The 20026-nt window shown below is 41.0% G+C and overlaps 1 protein-coding gene across 1 annotated transcript in view; it reads left to right on the top strand.

Annotated features, from left to right (window-relative positions):
- Positions 1-19419, top strand: part of epha7 (eph receptor A7) — a 19457-nt gene extending 38 nt beyond the window's left edge. Inside the window, exons 2-13 of the mRNA XM_010768772.1 lie at positions 327-489; positions 1985-2153; positions 4614-4758; positions 6436-6491; positions 8458-8583; positions 9280-9465; positions 9813-9874; positions 10056-10265; positions 11133-11348; positions 14833-15026; positions 15646-15801; positions 17080-19419. Of these exons, the coding sequence (XP_010767074.1) occupies positions 327-489; positions 1985-2153; positions 4614-4758; positions 6436-6491; positions 8458-8583; positions 9280-9465; positions 9813-9874; positions 10056-10265; positions 11133-11348; positions 14833-15026; positions 15646-15801; positions 17080-17194 (1798 nt within the window). The 3' untranslated portion in view covers positions 17195-19419. The remainder of the gene's footprint in view (positions 1-326; positions 490-1984; positions 2154-4613; positions 4759-6435; positions 6492-8457; positions 8584-9279; positions 9466-9812; positions 9875-10055; positions 10266-11132; positions 11349-14832; positions 15027-15645; positions 15802-17079) is intronic.
- The last annotated feature ends 607 nt before the right edge of the window (positions 19420-20026 follow it).

The raw sequence follows: 20026 nt of genomic DNA, 5'->3' as shown, positions 1-20026 counted from the left end.
GCTTAACATGTTGATCATGAGGTGTAAACATTTGGAAGCGTCTCCGTGAACACAATGACAAAACTGAAACATTGAGTATATGAGGTCATCAGATTTCACATAAATGTATTAGTTGAAAGTAATAATATTACGTTTAAACATAAACTTAATAGTATTGATTAAAACTCAATAATACAGTTATGTCAAATCTGTTGAACTATAACATTTAATTAAATGTTTCAGTTTTGTCAGTGTGTGAGTGAGCTGGCAGGGCCGCAGAGAGTCGGTGGAGGAGTTGTTGGATGATTTGTGGTTTGCTTTATGCATGTTTATGCATGTGTGTTCAGAGAGACCCCCCCTTACCGACATTTTCTGGTCTCCACAGCTCCGTCCCAGGTCAGCGAGGTCATCAAGGAGAAGGTGCAGCAGCGCAGCATCCAGCTGTCCTGGCAGGAGCCCCAGCAGCCCAACGGGGTCATCACAGAGTACGAAATCAAATACTACGAGAAGGTGATTTGAACAGTTCATGTGTGTCTTCGTCTCTTCCTGAAACGCTCTCCCCTCCATTCCTTCCCTTCACATTCACTTTTGCAGACTCTTCATTTCATATTCTATCTGCATGCTGCTTTGAGTGGAATTCACAAGATTCTGCAAGTACCGTACCTTCTTTGTCTCATAATTGCAATAATGAATGAGATGCTCATAAGATTTTAATCAGGCTGTAGTCTTTCCCAGCCGCCCCGTGCACATGTTAGAACACATACTGGCAGAATAAGTCATCTGTTATCTCCTTCCACATAGATCATAGCGCTGCATCCCTGTGTTTCAAGTCTGAACACATCAGCCTTTTACAGCGAGGTTTAACGGGGCAAATAAAAGGCAGGGTAGCTGTTCTGTGGCTCACTCTGACGATCAGTCTGCTGCATCACGTACGGTGCCTGTGGTCTGCCTAGCTGTAAAAGTGGAACATTGGAAACAACAACTACAGCCCTAACAGACCCTGACATTCCATTTGAGCTTTCCGAACAAACCATTTACAGATCAACAGCAAACATTACGTGCTGCCTGTGCATCCAAATACACTCCCTGATGAAGAAGAGTTTTTTATATGTGGCGAGCTGTCAAACTGTAGGATAATAATCTCAGTTTGGATCATAGACTGTATGAAATAGAGAGGTGGTCTCTGTGAAATCATCCTCAGGTTGCCTTCGCCTGTTTCAACTCCAAACTAATCCAAAATTAGCCGTTGTGGATGGAGTTGAGCGCGGCCCAGATGGAGCAACAGCAAATAGCTAGCAGCAACATTAGCATCCTCATGCTACTAAAAGAGGCCACACCCCTAAAAATGCACCACTTTATGCCTTTAATATAACTATAACGGGTGAGCTATAAAAAATACAGCAGCAGTAAGTTGTCTTGAATTCGTAAAAAAAGGTTTTTGGACCAAAAACGTTTTTGGACACTTCCTAATATGCATCACTCCTCAGCCCTGGAGGTTGATATGAAGTGTTAAGATGTTCTTTAATTCTTTAAATTCTCGAATAGGGCAGTGGTGAGTTTGACATGTTTGTACTGATGGAATTAGTGCTGTGGAAATATACATTATTATGATATAAAGATACAGGTAAACATGGATGAATGTATGAGAGCAACAGCAAAACAGGGAGACTATAGAGATATACGATAATCATAAAAACAGGGAAAACCTTAAATAAAGGTTTCTAATGTCTCTAGTGACTGTTTAAAATTCTATCTGCAGCTACAAATATCTAAAGTTCTTATACAACTTATACTCTATACTTATTAAACTTGATATTAAAATGACTACTAAATGTGATATTTTTACTAAAGTGCAACACTGTGTGTCTATTTGAAATACACATTGTTAAATCATATTTATTCCTTTTACTAACCAAACCATCAAGCAGCTGTTGGATGTTGTCTCTCTTCGCCCAAATGTTAAGAGATAAATGTTTCAATAAAACACGATGTTCTCCTTGTTCAGGATCAGAAGGACAGGGTGTACTCCACAGTCAGGTCCAAGTCCACGTCGGCCACAGTGAACAACCTTAAGCCCAGCACCTCCTACGTGTTCCAGATCCGGGCATTCACCGAGGCGGGCTACGGCACCTTCGGCCCCCGCCTGGAGATCACCACCAAAGAAGAAACCACAAGTATGAACAGCCCTCCAATGCAACTACACACAACCCTAATACTGCTGCGTTACTCATGTAATAAACGTTTGATTTAAATAAAAAACGTTAGGTTCAACTCAATATTACAGCTTTCAACTAACCTAATCGAGATATGTAAAAATGGTTGACATAATACTTTTAATTAAAGTCAACGTTTCAGTTTTTTCAGTGTAGGAAGATGTATCTTAGTTTGGCATTAAGTGACACATTGTATATCGTACCTTCGGTCTTTGCTGCTTTTCATTGGATACAGTTTCAGTGTTCATTCCCACTTTTCCTGCAGTTTGCACCTGTCTGATGTTTTGAGTTAAAAGCCCACAGAGAACATTAGTATGTCTGCAAATGCACCAATGCCAAGCATCTAACACAAGGACAGTTTGGCGGCAGCAGTATATCAGCACATTATATCACAGCAAAGGCTTTTAACTTCAAATATATGCACAACCTGTTAATGTTTCCAGCTACTGTAGTAATAACCCAGGGAAATGATTTGCGTTTAAGCTAAGCAAACACAAATTGCTTTGACTTTATGCTGACAACACGTCATGGGAGAAATAACTAAGCACAAGGACAAGCCGCAGTATCATGAGGATAAACTCATTTCAATCTAATAAGTTACATTAGCTCTGCCCTGAGAGGCGCAGTGTGTGTTTGTGTAAACTTAGGTTAAAGGTGCGGCTGTGAGCTGTGTGTGTTAGCATTATAAGATATATTGTTAACAATCACAAGAGGTTGTGTTACAGAGTTTTCCCAAAGACATCCAAAAATCAAGCAAAAACACCTCTTATAAATCTTATCTTATTTCTTTAAAGAAGAAACTAATGTTGTTATAACATGGCATTTTTTGGATAATTGTAACTTCTCCATGCATTCTAAACACAGCGAGGTACTATTTTGTTTATTATGTGCAAGTTATGTAACGCTAATTGTTTGCACCTCAGTACTTAACAGAGCGAAAACTATGTAGATCCAACTTAGAAAATGGAGCACTTTCCTCTCAATGCTACGTTAAATGTGCTACATTAAAGGAATATTCAGATTGTATTATCTTTGTTTTCCCAGAGCGAGATAAGAACATTTATGTCAGCCTTACTGTCAGGATGCACTGAAAAAAAATTGAAACGTTGACCTCTAAAATAAAGTTATTTAAACTTAATACATTTAATTAAAGTCAACGCTTCAGTTTTTAACATTGTGTTTAGCCATCCGCTAGTACTTAAAACCCCCCATATTTCCTCTTTTTTTTCCAAACCCCAACATGCCCACCCAAAGACCCCAACATGTCTGCATTAAAGGACATATTAATTACTCATACCACATACAGAGTGTGTCCTGCAACAAGGTTATAACTTTAATGTTCACTCACAATGTCCTTGACCCGCTCTGTCATCCACTTCAAAAGGGAAACCTGAAAATGTGTAATATTAATTGAAATGTGAATTGCTCTAATTCCTCCCACAAACAACATACAGTGACATATTGAAGCTTGACCTGACCTACTGTCGGGACATACTAAAGCCCCCCTCCCCCTCAGAGAGGCCACAAAATAATCATTCCCCTTCCAAGAATTTATACATCGCAGATCCACTTGATTTAAAATGCATGACTTTTTCCTCTAATACACCACTGGCGTTGACTTTATATGATGCTACGGCAATCCATTCTTCGGCGCAATCGACAGTTTGTCAACACAAAGCGTGTGCGCGCTGTGGGGGCTCCGAGCGGGAAACAATCCAACCTGAATGTGTCTTTGTTTGAGATGAAGGGCATTGCCGTCGCCATCTGGGACTATTAAGCCCACTTTCTGAAACAGTAGAGCAGTGTGTATAAGGACGGCTCTAAAATAGAAGCGTCCCTCCTCCACTCTCTCAGAGGAAAGACGAGGACGGGGGGGGTTATCAATCTCCTCGCATCTCATTGGGCTCAATTATGTCCTGCAGATTGCACCGGGAAAATGAAACCTTGAAATCAGATATGCTGATATATCGGCCGACTTCAGCTCACCGATATATCCTGTTTGTATCCGTCAGTGTTAAGTAACAATAAATAGCAGCAGAAAAAGTTGAATGTAATATGGCACAGAGTAGCAATAAAGCTTTATATCAAAATGTTAAAGGTTCCCTATTTTTATCTAAGTTGTTTACCTTCCTGTATTTAGACATTGTATCTATACACACTACATACTATTGGGTTAGTTGAAAGCAATAATACTAAGTTTAAATCAAAACATATTAGGTTCAACTTAATATTATTGATTTCAACTTACCTAAAACAATTACATGAAATCTGTTGAGATAACACATTTAATTAAAGTAAACATTTCAGTTTTCAGTGTGTGACCTGCAGAGTGTGTTCTTTGTTGTGCTGCTTAAACACTGAGCATTGCTGTCTCTCTGCATGTGTGTCCGTGTGTGTTTACGTGTGTGTTGGTCTCATCAGCCACGATCGTCTCCAGCGAGCAGAACCCCGTTATCATCATCGCGGTGGTGGCCGTGGCGGGGACCATCATCCTTGTGTTCATGGTGTTCGGCTTCATCATCGGGAGAAGGTACGCTCTCGCGGGCCCCATTGACTCTCCGCTCCTGTGAGTCTGCGCTTGTCAATTAGCCTTTCTGTCACTCACGGGCCTCCACACTGTGGAGTCGTCACACGCACACACACGTGCACCCATCATCTCGTGGCATGCTGTGCTAATGGGTTGTGATGCTTTTTTTTCCCGAGCCCCCAACACAAATCTGAAGCTATTTTCTACAGAGCCATTATGAGACAAGTGCGAGAGAGTGAGAGCTCTGCATTCCTGTGTCTGAGTGTGTGAGATCCACAGGGCAGGATGAAGTATGGCACAAAGCAGCCAGCCCATTGTCATTATCATCTTTACCTCTCTTCTGTGTTTTCATCTGCATGAATGGCATTTCATCAGAGCGTTAAATGGTGGGTTCATGAGAATCAGACTTCTCTGGAAACATTTTTATTTGACAAACTGAAATGGCTCAGCACACCATGCAAAGCCCAGAGCCCATCATTTATTTGTAATGTTTACCAGTAAACCATGACTTTTAAAGGGGTGTTTCATTTTTCAGGTATGGAATGTTGTGCTTGTTTGTTGTTCATGTAAAGTGCCCCCCAACATAGAATAGAATAGAATAGAATTGGGAGGGATGAAACCCTCTTTAATGGTCTCACATGCAGAGCACACAGCACACACTGCTTTTAACCCGTCCTAGTACCAGGAGCAGTGGGCAGCTATTGTCCAGCGCCCGGGGAACAATGGGAGTGGGGGGGAATGGGGGTGTCCTTGCTCAAGGGCACCACGGCAGGGCAGGAGGTGAACTGGGACCTCTCCAAGTAGCAGTCCACACTCCATATTTAGGTCTGGTCGGGACTTGAACCGGCGACCCAACGGCTCACAGTCCAAGCCCCTACTGACTGAGCCACTGCATGTTTATGAACATGATCAATTAATTGGATTTTATTTTGAGAACATCAATGTCTCCCAATTTGCTTATCTATGAGACAAAATAAACCATACAAGAAGCACAATCTATGAACATGTTTTATTAGTTCAAATATCTCTTATTTATTATTTTGACCATTAATCCATGACTTTGTAGGGTCCGGTTTTGTTTTTCTGTTTTAGAATGCTGTGCTTGGATGCACCTTGGAAGCTGATCTGATCTTTTCCATAAGATGTTATGTTAGCTGCCCCCCAACATTGTTTATGAATAGGATAAATAAATAGCATATTTTATTTTGGGAACATGGATGACTCCAAATGTGCTTATCTTTGAGACATGTGTTATTAGTCCTACATATCTCTGGATATAGTGGCAGTGTTCTCAGTTCTAGTCGGCAGTATGAATGGTCTCTGCACACACGTGTCACTTCATCCACACTCAGTGCATGTCCATCACTCGTGGCTTATTTCATCTTCGCACGTCATCCTCTTTTCTGTTGTGCTCAAAGAGCATCTTTGTCCAGCTACTTGAAGGAACCTTCAACACGATATAAATTAATATTACAAGACTTGTTGAACAGTCCTTTACAGTACATGTTTTATTTGATATGTAACATGATTAGATACTCCAGCCACGCTCCCAGGCTGGAAGCTGTGGAGTTCACGGCTCCAGCAGCTCCTTCCCTCTCAGGAGATGTGTCATGCACAGCATTAGCTGCCGCATTAAAATTCTTGTAATTTAGGGCATTTATTTCCTCCGCACAATCAGTTGATTCCGCCACTCTCTTCCCCTCCCCCCCCGTGCAGGCACTGCGGGTACAGCAAAGCTGATCAGGAGGGAGACGAGGAGCTCTACTTCCAGTGTGAGTACCTGCAGTCATCATGCCATACACACACATACACATCATTATTACTTCCATCACTGTATACTGAACAGAGTGGGTAGGGAGGGTTACTTTACAAATGAAGTCCTTTACAACAACTCAGGAGTCCACCTACTGCATTAAAAAATAAATGTATTTAAAATAGAGAAGAATACATATAAACCATAAAGAAAATAATCTCGTTACATGGATGAAAAACTGAAACATTCAGTCCTTTCAGTGCAGGCCTGGGTGTTTGGTCCCAGTTCATCTGCTTTGGGTCATTACTGAGAACAATGATGCCCACATCTGCTGCTGATTGGCTGCACTCGGTCTGTGCAGGTGAAGAAGTTAGGAAACTACAAACGCATGAATGTGACAGCTGTTAGAGCGAGTACAGGTTAACCCGTGAGGAAGAAGCGTTCCTAAAAGAAAAGTGAGAAAGCATCCCACTGATGGTTTAGTGAGCGAAAGAGTTTCAGGTGTGTGACTGTGCTCTGTCCAAGAGGCTGCTCGTAGGCCTTCTGAAACACCCCCCCTAATGAAGCCCCTGGAGATCCAGCTGCAGACAGCCTCCCCGAGAGCCGCCGTAATGATCTTCGCTGTAGGCAAACTGCTGATTTGGAAACAAAGGGTCAGGGGTGCCACAGAGTGTCGGGCTAAGTGTGTGACAGACGCACCTCAGCAGCTCTCAGTCCACCTGCTGAAGGAAATAAAAACAAGGCTGCTGTCGGCTCAGTGAAGCATCCGCCGTGCGGTATCAGATGACGAGAGGCTGCCACGGCGACACAAGCTAGATAACGCAAATTCAACATGTAGACCCAATTTGTCTGCCATGTAGCAGCGAGGAATTTGTGATAAGATATTTCCTATCAGATCTACTGACATATCGGATGGACGACGCAATTATGGGAGCAAGTGGAGGGAAATCTCTGCTGCCGGCGTCCCCTCTCTGGAGCACAATGCATTTGTTGTATTTACGCTGCCCTCCATACAGAGAATAAGTGTCTCTTATGAGCTTCTATTGTGTTGTGATGGTCCAGCGTGTGTCCGCTGCATTTTTGCTGTAGTAGCTCATTAAATATTAAAGCTGACAGGTTACATTGTTATCAGTGGAATTTAAATTGCACAATATAATCGCCCCCATGAGTGGTGTTTTCACTTAGTAGTGCATTATAGTGTAATTTGTTGTTAATTTGTGCAGAATGTAAACCCCCTACCCATCGCTGGCCTCACTTTAACCTTTTTGTTTTTCTTTATTTTTTGCCAACTGCTTCTACTCTCATGTTATGGATATTCATGCCCTCTTCTCATATCATAATCCCTCCAGATTATTGTAGCAGTGTTGTTTGTTCCTGTATCTTTATAGTTATATGGCATTTCATCAAGGTTTATTTGGTTTTGAAAATTGTAATTCCTAACCTATGTTTGGAAAACTCCTAGGAGTGTCTGAATTCCTTTTTTAACATGTATCACAGAAATATATTTTCCTTTATTTCCTAATTAAGATATAAATTCAAAAAATAAATTAGTATGAATTGAAAGAGAGAAAAAGTTTTCAAGTCAGGTATTTAAGGCTGGTTTTAAAATGAAATATGTATTTTATTCCATATAAAAATGTCTATTTGTTTTTGCTGTTAGAATTTTAATAATAATGATGACAATAATGATATAATGTGTAAACCACCAAGCATGAAAGTGGATAAAGTGGTGAGAAATGATTCCGTGAGGTAGTGTGAGCTACAGGAGGTGAGAGGTAACCAACAGCCTCATAAAATCACCGAGCACGGGTTACTCAAACTTTGCTTTGTGAAGGATTCTCCCCAGAGAAAAGCCTTTTGACCGGCCGCCGACTGCTCAGCAATTCCTTCTGAATCGCTGCTCTTTGTAACCGTTTGCCTGCCAAGTGCCCGCCGGTGCATGCGGCATATTTAATCATAACAGTAATCCTCTTACCTTTCTACAGTTAAATTTCCAGGCACCAAAACCTACATTGACCCTGAAACCTACGAGGACCCCAACAGGGCTGTCCATCAATTTGCCAAGGAGCTGGACGCCTCCTGCATTAAAATCGAGCGGGTTATCGGAGCAGGTGAGCCCCACCCCTCCTGTGTTCATTCAGCTCTTGGTGTTTAGTCACTCTGTGCGCTCATACATCACACTGAAAGCCACATATTTACACCTTGACACAGCGTAATGCATTGTATATTGATAGCGCGATTGCAAAGATTGGGAAAGGTTCATACAATTAATGTGGGATGGTCTGGTGGGGGGCGGGGGCTACTTTATCAGAGGTGGCCAATGACAGTATCATCTCCAGCACGTTTGACTATAGGGCTGGGTTGAGTAAGACACCATCTGAGACAGACATTCTACTTTAATGTCATTATTGTTGTTTGAGTATCTGCAAATATCTTTAGAATAAACTTCATTTAAGTCTCATGACATGGATGTCTATATATATGGTAGAACAGATCTTTTTATTTTATTGGATTATTTAGAGAACTACCTTTGAATGTCAAAGTTAATGTTAACCGTTTATGACTATGTGCCGTCTGGATCGCTACATAAATATGATATGATGCAACGTTACAACGGTCTCCGCAGGAAAGAGGCTTTTTAATTAAGTGGACTAAAATGCCACATCCTTCAAACATTTCTCACACAATTTGTATCACTACTGCTCAGCTGCTTTGTCTCAAAGTACTCTAATACATTTGTCATTGAGAAGTGCTTCATTTTTCTTTACCCCCCCAATCTTATTGATAAACGTTTTGCTCCCGCTCAGGAGAGTTTGGGGAGGTGTGCAGCGGCCGGCTCAAGCTTCCTGGAAAGCGGGACGTGTCTGCCGCCATCAAGACGTTAAAAGTAGGCTACACAGAGAAGCAGAGGCGGGACTTCCTGTGCGAGGCCAGCATTATGGGACAGTTCGACCACCCCAATGTGGTTCATCTGGAGGGAGTCGTGACAAGAGGTAAACACTCCTGAAATATACCTGGACCTAATGTTTCAGTCAAGAGGAGTTTAAGAATCCAGTAGGATCAGTTTCAGTATATTTAGCCTTGGGAGGTGAAAGTGCCGTAGTTAGAGTGACATTATATCTGATTACATTATCTACAAACCTTGTTTAACATTTTCTCATTTAGACATTGTAATAAAAGGAGCAGATGGTAACTTTTAATTAAAAGCCAATGAAGTACACAGCTAAAAATAACTTGGAAGCAATTTGGGCACGGTTGTTTATTATGATGCATCTTACAAGTAAATAAAATCAGATATTAACGAATCATCTTCTCTGTCATCCATCTTTTTGTTCTCCAGGAAAACCGGTGATGATTGTCATCGAGTACATGGAGAACGGCTCATTAGATGGTTTCCTCAGGGTGAGTCACCTTCAGGAGGCTCAGAGCAGCATCTTCCTAACTTTTTCTTGTGTTTGCTCGAGAGTGTTCCAGCAGTCTGCAGTTGGATATATACATATCATACATCTTGTGCTGCAGAGCTGCGACCTACATCTCCCTCCTGGACAGAGAAGACGGCTGACCTGCTCTGTTTCTCTTTCAGAAACACGATGGTCAGTTCACAGTCATCCAGCTGGTGGGCATGCTGCGGGGCATTGCGGCAGGAATGAGATATCTCTCCGATATGGGATACATCCATCGAGACCTGGCCGCTCGAAATATCCTTGTCAACAGCAATCTCGTATGTAAAGTTTCCGACTTCGGCCTGTCAAGGGTGATAGACGACGATCCCGAGGCTGTCTACACAACAACTGTGAGTCCATTACAGTCTGTCTACCCTCGCCTGAATCCTCGAATCAAGTCTAGAGCAGAAGATCCGCTGCACGCCCAAGCAGACTTAATATGCAGAAAGATGTTTCCGTACAACTTTCTCACAATTTGCCCTTCAAAACCGTCCAAACCGTGTTACTGTTGCCTTATTTAGGATTTCATAATGATTTACTAATGCTTTATAGATGAAGAACAAACTCTGGGATTGGAAATCTGTTTGCTAGCTGTTCATGTGTTCAGCACACTCAGTTTTTTATAAAGCATTATGTGGGTCATAGAGCATCCAATTGAGTAACACGCAAGACGATTCAAAATGTTTTGTAAGAAATAACAGGGAAGACAGAAAGAATCAGGAAAAATGAGAGAAATCGTATTTTATTTAATGATAAAAAACCCAGTTAACTTATTAATGTATTGTCAGAAAATTATTTACCAACTATTTTCCTTTACTAAATAATAATGTGCATGTCCAGAATTTTCACATTTGAGAATTAGCTTTTTTTCTTTTTTACACTCAAATATAATGTTGACAATATATTGTATCAGGTTAACATTGTAATGTACTTGAAGATACAGTACATGTAAAAAACTAAGTATTGGTTATGAGTTTCTTACATTCCATCTCTCAAAAATCATGTGTACAAGCTGTTAAAAACGTAATAATGTCTAATAATAATAACTAATATTAAATAAATGGTATCTTGTTTTTGATCCATCTGTAATTGCTTAAGGCAGTGATTAACTCATGACATTATTAGAATGCAGTATATTTTGTATAAGATTGTGGAGGAGTTGTTGTTTTGTGCTCTGACCCTGTGTAACTCTGAATTCTCTCTAATTGATATTTTAGGGGAAGATGCAGGATATAATGAATGTGATGTTTACTCCAGCCACTGACCTGCGTTTTACTGAACAGGGTGGCAAAATCCCCGTCAGGTGGACGGCGCCGGAAGCCATCCAGTATCGTAAATTCACCTCGGCCAGCGACGCATGGAGCTACGGCATCGTCATGTGGGAGGCCATGTCCTATGGGGAGCGGCCCTACTGGGACATGTCCAATCAAGATGTAAGCTACGAAACAAACCTGGAAAAACTTAACCGGTGACTTTAACTAAATGTATTATGTCAACAAGTTTCACATAAATGCATTAGGTTAGTTGAATCAATATGATATCATATAATATATATATTTTTTTATTAATATTATTTTTTTCCACAAACATAATACTGTTATGTGAAATCTGTTGACATAATACATTTAATTAAAGTCAACATTACATCACAAAAAGTCTTTAAGTTACTGAAACTATGTGTAAGAGTCTGTCGAGCTTGGTGGTTTACACATCAAGTTGAGGTTACCTGCAGGGAAAATTATAAAAGAGAATCATTTTTAAATATTGCAATTGGGCATTTATATTATTTTCTTATATTTCCTTTCTTGAGTTTCTTAATCTTAGATCATGGATTGCTGACACGAGCTATTATAAAAGACGATTAGCACACTGGATATGAAGCGTTTCTCATATCTGGGAGAAGAATATTTCACTAACATTCATCTGAAAGAGGGTTATTCCCCAGATCCATCCCTAATTATCTCTAATGAAGTCATCCCACTTAAACGTAGAACATCCCAGACAAAGATCCCAGTTTGTGGTTCTTCTTTGAGGATTTCGTGCAGCTCCCTCCAGAGAACCGTTTCGAGGCACTAACCTTGGGCTTAATTAGTTCAGGAAGTCTCGTTTTATTCATGCAGCTTGAATCCATTTGAAGGAGAAACAGTCCTGAAATGGGACACGCATAAATATGAAGTCCGGCGAACATGGATTTGATTTTGGTATTATTATAAATTACAGGAATGGAAAACACTTGTCATGCAGAAAGCTTTTGACCCTAATGACTTTAAAAGTTTATAATTACTTATGGAAATGTGAACCAGAGTGAGTAGCAATGTTGAACCAATTACAGCAGCAGCAGCTCATGCATTTTTCCCAGTGTTCATTGCACTGATGGCTTTGTTTCTAAAATCCAGAATTTAAACAAAATATATATTTTTAAAGTTGCTCTTTCTTTCTTTCACAATTCTACACATCAAGGTTAGTTTCCCCTTCAGGGTCAACCTGTGGAAAACGTTTCAAAATGTCTTGGATTGATTTGCCTGAGAAAAAACGGATGATGATGTCATAGTGATGTCATCAAGGTTATCTGAGCTTTTTCATTGAGACCACATTTCTATAACGGAAATCCTGCATTACAAACTGTGTTCAAAAGATATCAACCAGTCTCATGAAAGTATGTAATGAGTTGCATTATGGGAAATGAAGGGTCCAGTGATTTTAGAGCCGGACAAATGTTTTGTGTGTAAATGTCAGTATATCTCAGCTTCTGGTTTGGTCCCTACTCTTTTTTTTTATAAAAAACGATCTTTATGAAGTGTTATTACAAATGATAGAGTACTTCTTTAGTTATCTCATCTAGAATTGTTTTGACACGCTTCAATGAAACTCATAAAGCCCCAGGAGCAGGACATAGTTTGTATCTGTCTTGTTTTGCACAACACATTGCAAATGGTTTCTACAACTTCTGCTGAGGTTGTAAAACTCAGTGTGCTAGAACTGGTAGCATTTAGAGATGACTACGTTCACTGAACAAACTGAAACATTGACTAATGCACGTAATTAAATTCAACGTTTCAGTCTTTTCAGTGTTCTAGGTGTTGTTATTTAATCAGAATCTTTAAGGTGTTTTACCATCAACTCCTGACATCGCCCAGAGTGTTCTTTCTCACACAGAAAACATTCAAGTCCCACTCTACTCTCTACAAAAGTCACACATTGCTGTAATGATTGACTCAGCCACAGTCTCATGGTGTTCATGGAAACTCCCACAGAGCGAGTCCAACTGTGTCAGACCCTTAACGCTGTCCTATTGTCAGACTCTTCACACATTGTGATGGTAGATGGCTAGTTATTCCAGGGCTTCAGATTCCTATAAGGTGAAGTTCAGCATCAGGTCTGAACATCACCAGGATTCTCCAACACTCAAGGTTCAAGGTTCAAGGTTCTTTATTTAGTCATACGAACATAGCTACAGTGTAGTTATGCCAATGGAAATCTTAGGTCACAGGCTTCTCCAACAGTGCAACACAAAACACAGATAAACAGACAAATATAGTGCAAGCAAATAGTAAATACAAAAAGTGAAATAGTGCAATAAGAGTCTTTATGCAAGTTACTGGAATATGATATATTAGGTAAATAGAGAGGCATGCTAACGGAACAATCAGATGTGAGAAATGCTAAACAAGACGTCCGGGCGTTATAGTGGCAGATGTGGTGTTTTGATGCTGTGCTACTTGACAGACATCAATGTCAGAAATGTTTGCACTTTGTCAAGATGACAGCAAACATCCTGTGGGGAAGCAGGAAGAACGTTATTTGCATTTTTTCAACAGTTTCAGTTCAGTTTTGACATATTTTCCCTCCATGACTCATCATTTCTGAGCGGTCCTGACAGAAATAGCTGATGAATAAATGCAGAAACGTACGCAGCTCCTTATCCGACACAATAAAGGAAATAGAGCGAGGGCTCACATCAAAGTGCCCGCTCCTGTTCTCACGCTGTTGACTTTTAATGACATCGCTGCAAACTGCATGCCTGATGGAGAGTCATGATATATTTGAGGTTCTAAGGTTCCATGTCAGAGCTGAATAAATATGGCCTTTTGTTTGCACACATACTGAACAAACTGAAACGTTGACTTTAATTAAATGTATTATGTCAACACATTTCACATAACTGTATTAGGTTAGTTGGTAGAAATAATATAAAACTGAACCTAATATAATTTTTTAAAACTTAATATTATTGCTTGCAACTAACCGTATTCAGTTATAAGACATCTGTAGATATAATACATGTAATTAAAGTCAACGTTTCAGTGCATAAACAATGAGCGACGTTCAAATTAGAATTTCCGTTGCACTGGGGTATCTAACCTGCTGAAATACTACAGTGCAACCATCCAAAATAGTCCTGCCGTGCCTTAAGCGTTATCAGAACATCTTTTATTTGCGGTAAAGACTGATAAAGATAGGTGTAATATGATCCCATCTCATAAGGAGCTGTTTCAAGGCTGCAGCAGTTAGCACGCACTGAGAGCAGGAGGTTGTTCCCTGACTGAGCCCAGCGAGAGAAAAGCCCCAGGTATCATGGACTGATCAAACATGCATAACCTCTGGATCAGTACATGACAAAAGCTCTGCTATTTTGCCTGAGCTGGATAAACACAAAGTTCATTTATTTATCACACACTGAATATCCCATTCTTTGTTTTGGTCAGTATCAGCTATGTCTTATTATTATAAAATGCTGTTCACCAACGGCACTGCAGACACGTATGGACAAAAACAACAGCCAAGTATTAAGTCCACAATGCCCTTTTATTATCTCAGCTCCTCTCTAAGCTGCCACTGTGTGTGTACTGTGGGGTATTGTGATATTAAAAGCTATTTATTAAGGATACTAACGACTCTCTGTTTTGCATCCTCTAGGTCATAAAGGCGATAGAGGAGGGGTACCGCCTCCCAGCGCCGATGGACTGCCCCCCCGGCCTGCACCAGCTCATGCTGGACTGCTGGCAGAAGGACAGAGCCGAGCGTCCAAAATTCGATCAGATAGTCAGCATCCTCGATAAGATGATCCGCAACCCTAACACCTTGAAAACCCCAGTGGGAACATGTACAAGGTGAGGGAGTAAACCCCAAAGGAACCACTTTAAAATGTGTCTTCATACAATAAGAACTTTTATTTGAGCGCATTAGTGGATGATCCAAAGCGTCCAGCGGATGACTTAGCCTCTGTAGTTCACAGATGAAAGATAAATCCTGGGGGATCGATACCCCAAAGCAGCTTCCATGACTTTATGGTCAATCGCAGGGCTTTTAAATCAATCCTGGTAATGAGTTCCTGCTACTTTAAAGTGCAGTGGGAACTCCAGACCTCACTCTGACGTTTGTCAGATGAATTCTATTTGCAGTCAGAAGAGACTTCCCTGAGGTGAGATGGAGAGGTTACAGCTGGTTAAAAAGCACTTTATTATAGTGTGTCTATATGTGAGGAATGTATTCAGATTGAAGAGATATTGAGAACATGTTTTTCAGACGCAGAAAGCTGAAATGCTGCATCTGTTTATGAATATGTTATTGATTGAAGCCTCCAATCAGCTGCTTTTTCCCCTTCTCGCAATTTGCCACACCGCTGGATGCCTTTAGTCGTTGGTTTGTCTCTTCTCCTGCCTGATTGTGTTTTCAGCGGAACGTTTCCTTTTCACATAAGAAATAAACATCTTTCTGCTCATCCCGCAGACCAATTAGTCCGCTGTTGGATCAGAGCACACCAGACTTCACCACTTTCCGCTCTGTAGGAGAGTGGCTGGAAGCCATCAAGATGGAGCGATACAGAGACAACTTCACAGCGGCTGGCTACAGCTCCCTGGAATCTGTGGCCAGGATGTCAATCGAGTGAGTAGACAGGAAGCCCTCCAGTGCTTAAACTTCAGAGGAGAACATTACAATAACACCAGGCACATTTCAACTCTTATCTCACCTACCTACGCTTCCCGTTGGCCAACCCTAATAAGCAAACCCAAGTAGCTGCATTTTGTTTTCAGGCAGTGTTGGCAGATCATCCAATGAGGTTTCTGTAAATTACCGTACATTTAAAAAATTGGCCTGGTTTCTTCAATTACCCAAACTGCAGAGATAACTAGGCCATTATTCTTCTTTGATGATTACTATCCATATACTGAATGTATACTTTCAATATTTTAGTAAGAGACCTCTATTCATGATTTGCTCCTGTTTGCCTCCATGTTACCCATGTCATGATCAAATCAGTGAATTACACTCATTCCATCTGTAAAAACAGACTCCTCTTATATCCAAAATCGAACAGAATAAACGAGGTCTCATTGGTTGTGTTTGGACTCAAGAACTTTAAGACTCTTATTAGCGAGTCCTCATCACCAGGGTCTTGAACCTGTGTGAACTCTCTGCTGTGTATCACTGTAGTTGAGAGCAGCTGAATATGAGCAGCAGCCAGACTGTGGCTGGCCCTGGATCAGTGACTCAGACTCCCTGACCATCAGATGTCAACATCCGTCTCCACATCCTGTAAAAAGCTCAAGGCGTTCAAATAAACTTTCCAAACACACTTCCAAGAAAAGACTGGAGTTGTAACGGTTTGCTCCATCATCCTGGACATGGACACGTTATGTTTAGCTGCCTTTTGTTACCCTTTACCATTGGACCATGGTGAAAGAAGCTCAGCATGTGACTCGTCACTTTGGTTAACTGGACTCATAACTTATAACTGGACTCCTCTTCACACTGTACATTTAGATTGAATGAAGTGTTTTCTCACTTTCTGAATAATATTCTTCTTTTTGTTGAGCTGTCATTTGGTGTTTATTTGACAGATAGTTTTCAGCTTTTTATCTTTCACGTCAACTTCTAAATATGTTCCTTTTTAGTTCTGTTTTGTTTACTATTTTGAGATGTTTATATTTTTCAATGCCTCGTTTTTAAATGCTCTAAAAAGCTAAAATATGACATTTATTATGTATTTAGGTTAGTTGAAAGCAATGTAATATCAACTTCATATTATTGCTTTCAACTAACCTGAACATTTAACTAAAGTCACGTTTCAGTTTTTTCCAGTGTGCAGCTGTGACGGAAATGTCCCAATATGGGATCAATAAAGTATATCTTATCTTAGTCCCGCCCCTTCCTGTGTTTCAGTGACGTGATGAGCTTGGGGATCTCGCTGGTGGGCCATCAGAAGAAGATCATGAGCAGCATACAGACTATGAGAGCCCAGATGCTGCACCTCCACGGCACAGGGGTCCAGGTGTGACCCGCAGTTTGCATCATGAGAAACTCTAACAGAACTTATGGGATGTACCCGGGACAAATGGTCAAAGCTAACGGACGTGAGTCGTGCCGGAATCCTCGGCTGTGTCTGGAGTGAAATCATTCCTTTGTTCCTCGCTCCGCCTCTTCACAGGGCACTGAAGAGAGGAAAAGGACAAACAACCGCAACAAAAAAGAAACTACCTGAACCAGATGACTTTCTTTACTTACTTTCGTTAGAAGCGCTTATGAACCCAACCACATATCAAAGGGTGCATTGGAAAGGACTTCTGTTTGAACTTAATGAATGATTTAAATGCACACCGAGGCTATGGATTCTCTCTAAAAAGAACAAAAAAAACAACTTGTCTACTTGCAGTGGTTTCACTTACATTTTTGTATTTGTTAGTTTTCTTTCTGTCTACTACGATGACATGTTTGGCACATGCAGCAGTTTGTTTCTCTCTTGTATTTGGATTTGACTACAGGGTAAAGGAGAGGGTTTTATGGTTTCAACCTCTCAATGTTTTTTATTATAGAATGTTCTGAAGAGTGCAACACTGAAGAGACGCAGGAGAATCAGCAGACTTTTATATCAGAGTAGCAATATCCTTGTCTTACTGTTCACCACAGGAAACGCAGTCGCTTGGTTATTGAGTAGAATGTTGCAGCACTGTTGAAATACTTTATTGAAATTGAAGCCACCACAAATTGTTTTGCCATCGTTTTACCTAAAATGTTGCACACAGTGTTTGTTTCGGTGCATTGTTGAGCTGCAAATCCAGTTTTTAAAGGTGGCTCCAAAAACATTGTAGACGTAATACTGCCTTAAAAAGTGTTAGCTTAAGTGTTGCTACTATTTTAGGATCTTCAATGGAAATGCTTTCTGCATTCATTTAAAGGGTCGACAAGCTCCCTATATTTTTGTTTTTCTTGTAGTGTGATGTCTTTTTATCGCTGACTAATCTTGAACTGGTGAAAGTGAGACACGGTGAGCGAAGAAGAGTAGGACTGAACAGAGCAATAATTACCAGGTAGAAACGGTCCTCACCTGAGATTTGTAAGGTGCTAGGTTTTATCAAATATGTGTGCTGTGCTGAGACTAACCCTCTGGAAAGAAGTAGTCACCCTCGGAAAGGAAAGTACCTCTTTGACCCAAAAACGGTTCGGAAAGTGCTCAGAAAAACTGCCGTGCCAAGTCATCAGAGGAAATAACCATGTTGTATTTTGCCGCTATGATATGCTAAACGTCTGATGGAAACATGGCGTGGAAATGTTAAAGTGATGCGGCGATGAAAGAGACACCGTTAGAACACTAGGAAGGCGCCTTAGCCATGCTGACATCCTTTCCGGACACAGACGCGCTGTCCAGAAATCAAAGAGCCCCTTCAGGGTTTGGGTCGGAAAATTAGGACCAAACGATGGAGCTGGAGTCAGACCGTGCTGTTGAAACCCCCCCCCCCCCCCACCCCAGCCACGCAGCTCCCTTATTTATTCATGTGTCTCCACCGCTCATCCCTCACAGGCGAAGATGTGATGGAACATGCATTAAAGTGTCTCTTCAGATTGCTCCTCTTTTCTTCCATACGGCGTTGTATGGAGAACAGAGACGAGGGGGCTTTGCAGAAGATGTGCTAAAAGCCAATCAACCTATTCCGTGCCATCTGTCTCCACTTCAAATGCCACAAAAGGAGAAAGTTTCCATGTTGATTATGTTTCACTGCAGCATTCTTTGATAAGAGGATGCAGTGATTAAGCTGTCATGGTGTTGTGAAGGAAAAACCATCATGTCTTCAACTCCTGTAGCTACCTGATATACATCTATGTTTTCAAAAGCTAGAGTTAGGTCAACTGCTTCCTTCTCAAATGTATAGAAAAAGAAAAAACTGCACATTTCACCAATCCCAGTTTACATATTCAAATCCCCCTTATCGTCTAACTAACTGTCCCTGATGCAGAGATATGTATTTACCAAGCATGGAGGACAACTAATCTAGCACACACTCACATTCAAGGTGGAACCTGTGCATCTTTGCCTACAAAAGATTTGAACAGTCAATTTCACATTTTCTATGATTTTCTTTAGCACAGAACTGATGAGCTGCAATCAAATGTTCCACTGACAGCAGAAACTGAAAACAGTAAATGAAGAGTACTGTTGAGTTGGCTTTATGAAAACATGCTGAATGAGAACAGAAAGCAGCACTTTTAACAACGCGAGAGACAGTGTTGAAACCAGGCTGAAAGAAGACAGAGATTGTAATGAAAATGTCCTTAAAAAGCTAGCATGCGTGTCGTTATTACACCTAAGCTGTGCTCTCACAATGAGCCGGCTTTGTGTGGGCGTCTGCTTTGATCCACTTTCACTGTGGGACTCACCTTTGTGAGGAGACACCAGGAATTAGTCCTGACCGCTCTGAGCCGTGTCACCAACTTTCTCCCTTTATCCATACAGCAGAGCTCAGCATTGGGCCTTGGCCAGACCTTTGAATTGAATACCGGCATGAAGTCATTCAGTCAGCACAAAACTCCCTAGTTTACAGGCAGCACTCTCTCACCCCCCCGGGGCCGAACGTCCCCTTTTCCTGTGCTGGGGAAACAGCAGTTTGAGCCAAATTGAGATTAAGGCCAGGATACAATCGATTCAGCGCCACCTGTAACCTTCACTAACAGAAGCTTGTTTCACCCACATTCAAACTTCAGGTTCTGCTCAACTCTCAACAACAACTGTTTTGTTGTGGCTCTATATTAAAAAAACTCAAAAAGAATAGAAAATGTAAGAAAGGCAGAAAAAAGCAGACAGGTGCAGGATGTAGAGGGCTGGTTGGAATCAGGA

This window comes from Notothenia coriiceps, unplaced genomic scaffold (assembly GCF_000735185.1).
Source record: "Notothenia coriiceps isolate Sejong01 unplaced genomic scaffold, NC01 NC01_scaffold00006029, whole genome shotgun sequence".
In the NCBI taxonomy this organism is placed as follows: Eukaryota; Metazoa; Chordata; class Actinopteri; order Perciformes; family Nototheniidae; genus Notothenia; species Notothenia coriiceps.
Note: the sequence above shows the minus strand (reverse complement) of the source record. Positions and strands in the feature narration are given on the sequence as shown.